The sequence below is a fragment of the Garra rufa genome, chromosome 13, assembly GCF_049309525.1.
Source record: "Garra rufa chromosome 13, GarRuf1.0, whole genome shotgun sequence".
Taxonomy (NCBI): domain Eukaryota; kingdom Metazoa; phylum Chordata; class Actinopteri; order Cypriniformes; family Cyprinidae; genus Garra; species Garra rufa.
The window spans coordinates 41813568-41827209 of NC_133373.1; the positions used below are offsets into that span (position 1 = coordinate 41813568).

General features: G+C 36.3%; 1 protein-coding gene across 8 annotated transcripts in view; it reads right to left on the reverse strand.

Annotated features, from left to right (window-relative positions):
* mark3b (MAP/microtubule affinity-regulating kinase 3b) overlaps positions 1-12932 on the reverse strand; it is an 86561-nt gene extending 73629 nt beyond the window's left edge. For 3 of the 8 annotated variants that reach the window (XM_073816357.1, XM_073816355.1, XM_073816352.1), the window contains exons 1-3: positions 6787-7053; positions 1245-1436; positions 550-603 (exon numbers count right to left, since the gene is read on the reverse strand). In XM_073816357.1, the coding sequence (XP_073672458.1) occupies positions 550-603; positions 1245-1436; positions 6787-6897 (357 nt within the window). In that variant the 5' untranslated portion in view covers positions 6898-7053. Of the gene's footprint in view, positions 1-549; positions 604-1244; positions 1437-6786; positions 7056-11698 lie in introns of those variants that run through there. The other 5 variants (XM_073816354.1, XM_073816351.1, XR_012338090.1 and 2 more) reach the window with 4 other exon arrangements.
* Between the last annotated feature and the right edge of the window lie 710 nt (positions 12933-13642).

Consider the following 13642-nt stretch of genomic DNA (forward strand, 5'->3'; position numbering starts at 1 on the left):
CACACAGAGGCCGGTCACAATTTTTGGCACGGAATATGACATCCGAAGCGACAGACTCCAGGAGACTCAAGCTAAGCAAACTGTCCCATCTAAGCGCTCTGCTTTCCACTCTGCATATGTGTAGTTATTATTCGAGCCTCTCATTCTGATTTCTCGGCTCCTGCTATTATTAGCTGCCTCTGAAATCCAAGTCCACTGAGGGTTCCTCCATCAGCTACTGCTCTCCCATCATGCACCACTCTGAACAGAAGTCCCTTTGATTTTTGGTCTGCATCTTGCACTGATATAAACGAATGTGTCAACTAATGCCAAATCAAAAAGATAACAAAAGGGGATTTTAAAAATAGGCAGTAAAAACACGTGGTTCAAAGGCAACTGTCCCTTGCAAAGAAATACAGTAATGCTATCCACATATGTGGTTAATGTTTAATTCGCTCTGGAAGGACAAAAGGGGGATTCCACTTTAAACCAGCAAAAGAGAGGATAGAGGAGGCTGAGAGCGAGGGTGACAGGATTTTTATAGCTCAGCAGTAATCTTGAAATGTTTACCTTTTGAAGGCTGGTAGGATTAAGTTGTGTCTTATCAATTATTTTTATGGCCACCTGCAAGAAAAAGAGAAGAGGAAAAAATTAATTTCACTGCCTTGCTCAATGAAGTCTGACCAGTAGTCAGTAAAAGAGCATCAATTATATGAATTTATCTCTGCAGCTCAACTTAAAATCAGTGTGAATCCTACAAAAGCATTCTGGGAACAAGTCTGAGTCGTATTTCATCCCCAAAATCAATAGAAAAACAACAACAACATTTATTTATAATAATAATACAGATTTTTTTTGTAAATAAATAAATTTGATAAATAAATGTTATTTATTTATTATTATTTTATTTGTATTTTTGTTATTATTTATAATATTTATACTATAAATATAAATATATATAAGTTCTGTCAGGACAGGACTTTTACTGTATTTCAGAGATATATGTGTGTTTTTTATTTTATTATTTAGATTATTTCTATTATAAAAAAAATATAATATATATATATTTTTTGTTTGTTTGTTTGGTTTTACATAGTGACTTTATTTTATGTTTTGCCAGGACAATACTTTCATTATTGCATTTCAGAAATAAATTTGCAACATAGTAATTAGATTTTGGTTGGAAAACTGTAAAAATGTTATATAAATACAGCAAAATTGTGCAAAAACCAAAATTTCTCAATTGAGATTTTCATGAAGCTTACCTCTCGTCCTGTGAGAATGTGTCGCGCCAATTTGACCTTGGCAAAGTTGCCCTTGCCGATGGTTTTAAGGAGCCGGTAGTTGCCGATATGTGGCTGCTCATCGGCACAGGAGGCGATGGAATTCCGACAACGGGCCCCTGACCGCCCGGGACGGGACGCCACTTCATTCCGCCCATCTGTGTGTGATGTGTGCTGGAGAGAGATGAAAAAAAAGAAGATTAGTAAAGACAAATATAAGGTCATTCCGTGTCAAATTTCAAAAACTTCCCCGGCTCAAATTCTAGATTTTGCTAATATTCATTCTGAGGAAAGATAGACATGTATAGTGATGACAGCCAAAATATTAAATGTTATAGATGAATATTTACTGAGTAATCCACTGTTTTGTAGAGGGAGGTCAAAATGGCAATTTTCACCTTAGATTCAGAGTCAAGTTACCGGGCAGGAAAAATGACTTTAGAAAGATGGCAGCATCATGTTGTTATTTTTACACAGAGATAATTGCTCTATTAGTAAAATCTGTTGACTTTAGCAATCTTTGTTGCATTATGTGCCAATGGTGTCCATTCAAAAATGGGGAAACAGCACTTCTCAAGTTTTTACTCCAAAGTTTGCATGTCTGTATCTCAAGAAGTATTAAAGATATTTGAATGATATTTTTTTAGATATTGGGTCTTAACAAACTTTCATTTTGATATCTTTATTTTTAACGCCCTATGAGATTTGGTTTCAGGGATATTGGAATTTCACTATGGCTCCAGGAGTAAATCATTAAAATGTACACATTTCCAATGGTCAAAAACCAGTTTGAAAAAAATACGAGACTTATTTTCTATTAAAAAGGAATGTCTGAAGAACAAATGATGTTAAAACTAGAGATGTATGTCATTTCTTTCTGTCAAGACAACTGCATTGAACACACCAGTCTGAGTGCCATAAATATTCTTTTTCGGAAGTTTGAGTGCCTATAACTCAGTAAGTAAAGATATTGCAATACGATTTTAGATTCTAGTTCTTAATGAACTTTTCTTTTAGAATCCTAATTTTCTACAGTCCCAGAGATATGGGCATCTCAATGAGGCTCAATGAGCAGATTGTTGAATGTGACCTATTTTCAGCGCTTGAAAACCAAATGTTAGTCACTTTGTGTACAGCTGATACTTATTTTATTTGAAGAACAATGTCTGAAGAAGAAATAATGCTGATATAAAAAGACTTTTGTGAAAATAAAAGACTTTCAAAAGCATTACCAATCATAAACCTCCATACCATTTTGTGTGAATGCAACAGCCTTTCAGATAGATAAAACTGTCAGAACGTGTTAAAAACTCTGTATAAGATCTCTGTATACTGCATTCGCTGTGGTAGTCTGACAGCCGTTAAATGCCAGGCAAATGAAAATATAGGGAATGTCAATACTGTTCGCATGAAGATATTTGAACCTGACAACCTCAAAGAGGAGGATATATATATAGGATATATAAGGATATATATCTGTGAACCGAGCCGGTCAAAGACTTTCAGCTGACATCTGTTTGTGCTAGAGTATGGTGCCTCTAAAGTTCCCCCTCTTAGGAAGGGAGACATGTAAATAAAGTAATCTGGACAAAATGTCAGACGATTTCCTGGATCTTACTTTGACTTCCTCTTTCGCTGAAAAATACTGGAGCTGCATCCTTTTCGAAATAGAGAGGGGTACTTTTACAGTACTTTAAGTAATGTTTTTGCAGATTTTTTTGAACACAAGGTTTCTTCTTGCCAGTCAAGTATAAATAATATTAAGTCCTTTATAGAAATGGACGCCAGCGTTAAGATCAGTTCTTCTTAAGAATTTGAAGTGACAATTTTTTTAAAGGAATAGTTCACCCAAAAATAAACATTTGCTGAAAATGTACTCACCCTCAGGCCACCTGAACAGATTTGGAGAAATGTAACATTACATCATTTGTTCACCTTTGCAGTAAATTGGTGCCGTCAGAATGAGAGTCCAAACAGCTGATAATAATCCACAAGTAATTCACATGACTCCAGTCCATTAATTAATGTCTTATGAAGTGAAAAGCTGCATGTTTGTACGAAACAAATCGACTATCAAGACTATTAAGTTTTTAACTTTTGGCCAAAATATTAGTGAAAAAGTAAATCCCCTGTTGTCCTCTCACGTCAGAATCCACAGACATATTTGTTTCGGACTATTTTCACTTCGTAAACAGTACTTGATCTATGCATATATCTCTCCTGATTCAGATGTTTACTAGAGAAAGCATCATTATGAAAAGAGGACTCATATTTTAGCTGTAACCAATGATTTGAAGTTAAAAATGTTTTAATGATAGCTTTGTTAATTGCAAACATGCAACTTTTCACTTCACAAGACGTTGTGTGTGGATTATTGTAATGTTTTATCAGCTGTTCGGACTCTCATTTTGACGGCATCCATTGACTGCAGAGGATCCATTGGTGGGCAAGTGATATAATGCTAAATTTCTCCAAAACTGCTCCAATGAAGAAACAAACTCATCTACATCTTGAATGGCCTGAGAGTGAGTAAAATTTCAGAAAATGCTCATTTTTGGGAGCACTATTTATTTATAGTTATTTGACAGTAAATGTGAAGGTACAAAAACCTAAAATAGTGAGTTCAGCTCCACTAATGATGATGTTAACATCTCAAACTTCTTTACTCAAAAGACAAAAGCATCCAGCTACCTCACTGAATCAATAACTGTAATGGATGAGCGATGATAATTAGTGGCCATGCTTGTAGAAAACTATTAAACATGTCAGCATCACTGAGCAAACAAAAGGCAGAGATGACAACATCGGCTCGCACAGCGAGGACTCATCTATGATTCGTTTTCAAGCAGCATGCTGGTCCATCTGGAACAGAGGGACTTAAATTAGCCCACAAAAGAACTCCAATAGACATCTTAATGATAATATCCGATGTAGATGAACAGGCCGCAGCATGCATGCTGCTGGAAAAAAGAAAAATGAAGAAGATCCCTCAATAAGAGATCCAGGAAATGAGGTATGATGTGGATTGAGTCTGAAAAAATACCTGAGAGGAGACAGATCGACAAGATGTTGCCTGCATCACTGTGAGTCATGCTATTTAAGTCATTAAAAGACCTTAAGCGTTACAAAATTGGGTAGTACTAGGAAATCTGGGTCGAGATTATGGCACTTCTTCAAACTCTGCAGGTTTTAATTCAACTATTAGTCATATAAATTATTTTGGGTTGAACTATTGCTTTAAACGACACAATGAGGTTTAGGGTCCAAAACAGATAGCAGAAGCTCCTAGAAGCCTTTAATGTCATAAAGCAGCACTGAGACAATGATAAGAGCATCAGCACCATATAGCAATGAATCAAATCAATCAGCTTCTTTTTCTTTTTTAAATCAATACACATTTAGTTGTATTACCACAAAATAAAAGTGAATGAATGCAAAGGCAGGTGCCAAGATGTTATAAAGAGCATCCTGTGCTTTATTTTGCACTGTCTGCACAAAAGTGTACATTTGTTTATTATGACCTATAAATATTACTACTTATTCATTTTACATAATAATGCAGATTTGTTTGACACTTTAACTCCTGAAATGTAGTTTTTTACCAGTTTTAAATTCAATTTTTACTAAATTTGCAATCTGGTCTCAGACATTTGTACCCCACAATACACTACCCTTTAAAAGTTTGAGGTCAGTACGTTTTTGAAAGAATTTATAAAAAAAAAAAAAACGGAAAAACAGTAATATTGTGAAATATTATCTGTTTTCTATTTGAATGCATTTTAAAATGTAATTTATACATGTGATGCAAAGCTGAATTTTCAGCATCATTACTCCAGTCTTCACTGTCATTTTTTGTTCAATTTAATGCATCCTTGCTGAAAAAATTATTAATTTCTTTTGGTTTTAAGGTACCTGACTGACGTGGCACTCATTAAGTCACTCATTACGTTACACAAGTTCTAAGTATGTAAATAATGAGGAATAAGACAATGAAGGCAAGAGCAATTACAGGAAATGCTCACAAACCAGTTCCCAACAAGGGGAACAAAATACTAGTTTCCATTACTGATCCTCAAGCCACAACCATTAACATTATTACAATAAACCAGTAAAGAGAGCCAATTACTTTCTTATTGTGAACTATTAACATGTGCATGTTATTCCATAACCAAACTCGCAAACGTATGTAAGATCCCAATGGATTAAATCAAGTTCCGACATATTTTTAGCCAGAAACACTCGACCTCGGACCACAAAACCAGTCTTAATTATCAATTTTTCTTTAATGCTAAAAATCATTAGGATATTAAGTAAAGATCATGTTCCATGAAAATATTTTGTAAATTTTCTACCATAAATATATCACAACTTAATTTTTGATTAGAAATATGCATTGCTAAGAACTTCATTTGGACAACTTTATTTTTATCAAGGCGACTTTATCAATATTTAGATTTTTTTTTTTTTGCACCCTCAGATTTGAGATTTTCAAATAGTTGTGTCTTGGCCAAATATTGTCCTATCCTAACAAACCATACATCAATGGAAAGCTATATTGATTCATAATTGGGCTACAAATCCAGTAAAAGTAACAGAAAAAATATACCACACAGAGATATTTTAAACCAACCAGTATGACAGAACCATGCTAAGAAGCTCTAATGTGCTTTAACATTTAAATGGCATTGTGAGAGCATTCAGCCACCCTGTAATTTATGTGATTCATCTGAGCTTTGTTCCCAGGCTAATACTGAACCCTAAAATGAGTAATATGCCAGATATTGTTTGCAACTACAAACGGCAGACTCATTCGATGAATAACATCACAGTAAATAGGAACCGGTTAACTTGATTACATTTACCATCTAAACAGTAGGATTTAAAATGTCTGTGTGATTTGTAGAAAAGCAGATGTTGAGTCAGCGCTTTCTTTTTTGACTAATAAGAGAATGAACACTTAAATAAAAATGTATCAAAAAAAACATCAAGCGAGAAGTCTGAAAGTATGTTAACTGATGTTCATTTAAAATCATTATTTAGGACTATGAGAGATCCTTAAAAAGACTGTGCCCTAAATTCTCCCTCTAGGACAAACGCTCTCATCTAGGACACTCCAGAGCACAGAGTAATATTTCTCTATCACAACATGCAAGCCGCCTATAAAAACATTATTGTTTCTGATAAGACCTCAACATAGTTTCACTTTGAATGTCTCAATACAGCTTCAACCAATATCTGATCCAGCCATTGTTACAACAAAATCAATTGGGTTTTACACCTTTTAAAGTGCTAATCACAATATTCACAGTAGTTCCGATTAATCATTTGCCAAATACTGTTGCTAAAATCTCCCAGACTGGACCGGTTTCAAGTGCATTATACATTAAAACCTTCCCGTGTCAACAAATCTGCTTCCTCTCCGACTCTGAATGGCTTCGCACATTACAAAAGGCTCATTACTAGCAGCCTTTTCCCTCTATCCTAAATTGAATCAGCCTAATTAGAATGAGTAATTAGCACTTACTATAGTTATGCGGTGCCTCTTGACAGAGTGGGAGCCCTTCATTCTAGCATTGGCGATCTGAATGGCGTCGAAACTGACAGTCGGTCCGTTTTTGTGATGCTGACAGCTCATTGATCTCCTGGCACAAACTGATGCTCAGAGGAGCATGAAAACATTTCCGACACTTGTCGTTAGATGTCCGACGGGTGCAGAGGATTTGAGCTTTCTCTCTCTCTAATTCTCTCTGGGTAGCAAAGAAGGGAACAGTCGTCACTCAAGGACTAACCAGTGGTGAGACTGCATAATCAGGCAGGTAAGGTCTCCTCACTTATCTGTGTGTCCCTTTTTCTAGCCAATGACGCACAAGAGATCCAGCTTCAGCACAATAAAGTTCATTTATACAGCGCTTTTTATAGATACTGTAACTCAAAGTGCATTTCAAACAAGTATTTGATATTCTGTTTCCAGTTTTTTATTATTATTATGGATGCAATTTAAACACTAACTATTAAACCAACATTTTTATAAAATTCTTGTATTATTGTCATGCACACAGTTTTTATGACCTATTAAATGATCAATTGCTTTAATGCAATATTTGCACTTTTAAATTGCCAGGTTACTGCAAAAAAAAAGTTACAGCTAAAACAAAACTCAAAAGATGGCCAGTTACGTCTGCTTTTCTTATGTATCTATACAAATTTAAACTTGAAGTAAAAGATTTTTCTCCAAACTTGAAAAGAAGCCAGATTCCACTGGTGTACATGACACGCTGAGTGGAACACAACAGTGTTTCACACTAGGAAACATTGTTACACTGACTGTACCTTTACTTACTGACCCATATCCCACCTTAATAGAAGCAAAAGTGTTTTGCAATGCAATATGACCACATTAAGTACATTGTACTTTAAGTACATAATAATTAAGGCCACCTAATATAAAGTGTGACCGTATTAAATATATAAAACAGATAATGTAAAAACTGTTAATCGTTTACATAAAAGTTTAAGAGCTGAGATTAATCTGAAACTTTAATGTTTTAAATACAATTTTGAATACAGAAATTTTAAATGATTTATATAACTGAGAGGACCTGCCAACAGATGGCGGCAAGACACTGACTTAACTACTGAATCATTTCATTCATTTGATTCGTTCGAGCAGCTGATTCATTCCTGAATAAAGCAAATGACTCTCTTTATGAACGGGAAATTGAATAATTTCACTAGATTCGTTTAAAAACGCACGTTCATTCATAAGCGAAACACCGCTGTGTTTAAATGGAGATGCACAGCGGCTCAGTTGTGACTTGTTTCAGAATACTTTTGACGACAAGAAAGTGCAAAATCTTACTTTTGACGACGAAATAAAGCAAAATCAGGCAATAGTGTAATCTGACTGCCACCCACCGCACCTGATTCTCTGATTTATCTAACCGCACACGATCGTCCTATTACAATTATTCTAATTCTTAGTTTTGTATGATGATATGATGAATGGATGGTTCATTTTAACAGCTGATCTTCACATCGCTGCACACTTATATAGGCTTAATCACTCGTGCTTTTAAGCCAAATCCATGCTGAAAAAATAACGTTTACTGACATCTGGACGTGACCATAGTTTTAAACTCGCAGTATCTGGGGTGACGGAAAGGACGCGGGCGCATCAGGTGCAATCATTAAAATATATTTAAAAAGAAGCTCGCGCCACAGTCCTGACCAGATAACTCAGGTTCAGATTTTAGAAAATGTAGTTAATGTTTACATCATTATTGATTTATCTCATCCACGCTCGACCCACCCACAAGTAATTAGAATGCATTTTTTATTACCAGACCCGTGGATATAACCACCCTCCGTGCATCACTGTCTCCGAGCGAGGCGGAGTAATCGCAAAGCTGCATTGTTTGTGAGAGCTGCCGCGTTCTTCACCCCACGCACACAGTGAAATTCTCCGACTCGGATACAGGAAAAATAAAACAGAACTTATAACACTGGGGCTTATATGTTAGCAAACAAGCTGCTGATCGTTTTAGACTACAGTCTTTAAACTTAACTGCAAGTAAGCAAACCTTTAACCAGCCGTAGCATTATGCCAGTTCCTGACAGTCCTATGATTTTCTTTCACTAAGTGAAAGCAACACTTCATAGTTTACTAGTAATATATAGTACATATATGGCCATGGGACTTTGAAATATTAGAATTTAAGCCTTACCTTTATCTCTCAGAACTGTTATTGAATCTTACAAAACTTTTGGCTTGGGGTCCTTCACAGTAGCGCTCTACCGCACCAATAACACGTGGCTGCCCGCAGACGTGCCTGACTTTAAATCGGCGCTACTAAACACGGAAATGGGCTGATGCCGATATATTAAAAAATAGAAAATATCGGCCCGATATATCGGCCGGACGATATATCGGTCGACCTCTACCTTTATAGCAAAAATATTGTTACAAAGAATGATTATAATGAAAATACAGCGTAACATTATCAATAACAAAAATATTGGTACCATTAATACAATGTATCATTATGTAATCTGTAGCAGAAAAATGTTACACTGTGTCAGTGCAGTAGAAACACTGTTATGCTATATTGGAAATATTGAATATTCTTATAACGGAAATACTGTTACTCAGTAAAAATTTTGTGGAAATACTGTTAAAGGGGTCATATGATGTTGCATTATTTTGTGTATTTGTTGTAATGCAATGTGTTTATGCAGTTTGAGGTTTAAAAAAAACTTTATTTTCCACACACTGTACACTATTGCTGCTCCTCTATGCCCTGCCTTACTAAAAAGCTTTGATTTTTACAAAACTCATCGTTGATGGAAACTGAGGTGTTCTCTGATTGGCCAGCTATCCAGTGCGTAGTAATTGGCCGAATACCTCAAGCTGTGACAAAAATGTTACACCCCTTACCATGCCATTTCTCAGCGCAACGAGACAGAAACAATAAAAACCCATTATAAACAAGGCATTTGTTGCATCCAGTGGGGACATAACTACTGATTATAATGACTCTATCTTTTTACGCGTTGCACAGCGTAAACCATAACACCAACGAGAAACAAGCAGCACTATTCCACACTGCTCAAAACTCACGTTTGAATAGTCAGTAGCAAATTCTTTTACTATGAAAACGTACATACAGGCTGTCAGTCAGAAGCGCAGACTGTCCTTGCAACATTGGAATTGCTCCACTTTATAGCCTTAACCATTTGTGTACAGCTGGCATTGTAAACTGCTCTCCCAGGTTCAGGAAACAGTCCTCTGTTAAATGCGCATCACCCACTCGAATATTTGCATGGTACTGTTCCAGAACAGTGTTGTAAATATAACTTAACCACTGATTTCTAGTTGTGTCCTCATTTTGAAGGCCAAAATGCGTCTCCACAACATCGCGGCTGCAACAATACTACAGCCAGTAAATGTTACGCCTTCTTTCTTTCCATATACATATGGACGGTGTTATGCTAATCTATTCACCCCTTGACATGGACAAGTGGGGTCGTGTTTGAATGAGCTGTCTTAGGGAGGTGTGGCTAAGTTCTAAATTCTATAATAAATATCTTTTTGGATTTGAGACTTTAAGCTTTGCAACTTTACAGATCTTATTTATCTTTGTCAGTGCAGTAGAAACACTGTTACGCTATATTTGTAACATTGTTAAATATTTCATAATGGAAATACACTAAAAATGTAGTGGAAATACTGTTACACTGTAGGCAAAATATTGTTACACTTGATCACTATAGTGAAAAAAGATTACATTTGAGTGGAAACAATGCTTTTTTACACTATAAGAAACAATGTACCTCTGTCGTGAAAATAGGGCTGTGCAATTAATCGAAATTCGGTTTCGATTTTGATTTCTGCTTCAAACGATCATGAAATTGGAGTAATCGAGATGAAACGATTATTGCGCCCCATCCGCCCCCGTAACAGTGGTGCTATTTCGCTCCTCCATAAAAGTCTAATTTCACATGCAAATCAGCTAAAAAAAAATACATTGAGTCAGTGTAGTGGAAGTACTGTTATGCTATGGTGTAAATATTGTTAAAATGGAAATACTGTTACAATGCAGCTGAAATATTGTTAGACTGCATCATGATAGTGAAAATAGACTACACTTGAGCAAAAACAATGTTTCACACTACAAGAAACATTGTTACGCTGTATCTCCGTAGCAGTAATATTGTTACAAAGTATCAGTATAACGGAAATACAGTGTAAAAATATGACTCTAGCAGAAATACTGCTAAACTGAATCAGTCTGTAGCAGAAAATTGTTTATTGTAGTAGTGTACTGGAAACACTTGTGTACTGGGAATATTGTTAGATATGACTATAGTGGAAATATTGTTAGTCAGGAAAAATGTAATGGACATACTGTTACACTATACTAAAAAATACTGTAGGATACATTGTTACACTGTGGTTCTTTAGCAGAACTGTCGTTACAATGTATTGTAGCTGAAATAATAATCTGATAACAACAGAAATACCGCTAGACTGCAGCACTCCAGCGTAAAAATTGTTACTCACTGTATCGGAAATATTGTTACAGGAAGTTGCAGGAGGGTGACTTGACAGTTCTTTTGCGAAGTGAAGCTGCGCGTGAGAGTCACGCCGTCATGCGCCCTGATGTTTATTCTTTTAAAACTGTGTCACACCGGCGACGGAACACACTACTTGCCTATGAAGCGACGTAAAAACATAAGATCCCTAACTTTAGAGAATGTCACAACTGTCTGTGGGAAACACATTTACAACCCTGCTAATAGTGTCATCTTCAGCATGTGTAGCGCGAGCATGCCCGCCCTGAAGTTTAAAAGTGAATATGAATTTACAGCCAAATGACTGCAGGCTGTGAAATAGCTATAAAGACATTCCAGTAAACCTCAATCGAATTCATACTCACGTTTTCTGCATCTCTTTCATTGACAGTAGGTAGTGGTGTTCTAGTTGACATTTTAATGTGTCTTTATCTCCAAAAGTGGTTCCTGCAGTCCAAGTCTGTCTGATCACAGCAAGCTTCAGTTCGCAGGGTGGACAGCTGCCGGGCACCAGCTGATGAAGATCATGGATTCGATCGACATCAACAGCAAATTCCAGCACGAATAAAAGATCCAGATTAATGCAATAATTTATCCAGACGCATAACGGCACAACAGGTCACCGGTGACACAAAGGCGCAACTCTCCACAAAGATCTGGCAACCAACAGGTCATAACCAATATGCCGCGCTGGATTACTTTAAAAAACTTTGCCTGAAGTGCCTATTGTAAACTCAAGCACAAACAGTTCCCAGGCCCCTCAGAAACTGCACACAGCGTTCAGACAAGGAAAAGGGGAGGGGGGCGTCCGCATAAAACCGGTTCTGGATTTTGATGTAAGCTTTCTCAATGCGCACTTTCGTTCCTTGGCTCCAGACAATCTGCTCTAAATCACTCCAGGTTGATTAAATTCCTCCCATCCAGAAGTGTGGGGTTCGCCAGTCCAGATAGAGCTCCGTCCAAGATGGCTGCGTGCTGGCTGATAGTGCCAAGCCAAACCCAGAGCAGCGCAGCCGGAGGAAGTGAGGACAGAGGCGGCTGCACAAGCTCATTGGCCGGCGCGGCGCTGTTTGTTGTTGCTGGGTTGATTACTAAGGAGAAAAATGTACCTGTCGCACAAAAACCCGGCAAAATAACTCAGTGTTACCTCAGTACTCCATGGTCAGATCGCCCGTCCCACTGACGTGCGTGACCGTGGACATGTAGGAATGTGGAAAACGCGTAACAATAGTTTAGAAAAAATCTGTGAATGTTTTCCATGTTTTTCAACGTTCCATAGTACAAAGTAAATACTGTGGTTAAAAATAAATAAAATAAAAAAATCACTACACTTGTCCTTTCTTGTAATGTTTCTTATGTATTTCTGTATCTATCTATCTATCTATCTATCTATCTATCTATCTATCTATCTATCTATCTATCTATCTATCTATCTATCTATCTATCTATCTATCATGTGTTCATTATAACTGGATTAAAGTGTTTGGGTTCATCTTTTTTGATTTAAGTTTCTTTTGTACAAGGTTGACAAAAACGTATATGGAGCTTAAACAGGCCTTTAAAGTAAAAAAAAACACTGTAGTGCCTCTTGGCAGGTGCTATCTGAACAAACAGACACATTTAACCACAAAAGCTATGTCACTGTTTTTTTGTTTCTGACATGAGAGAGGATGAGCTACATCTTTTGTTGTGCATGTCCTCTGTGGTCACATCACTCAAATAAAGAAACTAAACCAAATATATACAGTGTGAGCTCAGGTTTATACAGCCAAACTGAATTTCCTTAACAAAAGTTAAGGGAACTTTCTCACATGATCACAAAAAGGGTAAGTCTTCATAAACATCCTCTTTCAGTGAAGTAAATTTGCAAATCTGACAAATATCCACCTCTCACAACCAATTAACCAATGTGTGACTATTTGGCATGACTGATATGATGACAAATTACAAGGGTTCTTAACTTTTATCAGATATTCCCTGATTTAAGACTATTTAAGGATGATAAACAATGTCCAAACTAAATCAATCTGGCATTGAATCTAATTCCAAAAAGATTTCTATAAATTATTTATTAAAATAAATGTTAGAACATATCTTAGATATGTTCCATCATCTGTACAATGCAATTGCCTGATACTAGTAATGCTGGATTGTGGTCTTCATTATACCTGATCACTCACTGCCACCTAGTGGTCATAACTGAGCATTTGTTTTTGAGGTTGTGATTTATGCCAAAATAAATCCAACAAAAAGTAGTAATTAAGGATTAAAGAGATGAGGGAATTATATAAATGTTTATTTTTAGATTT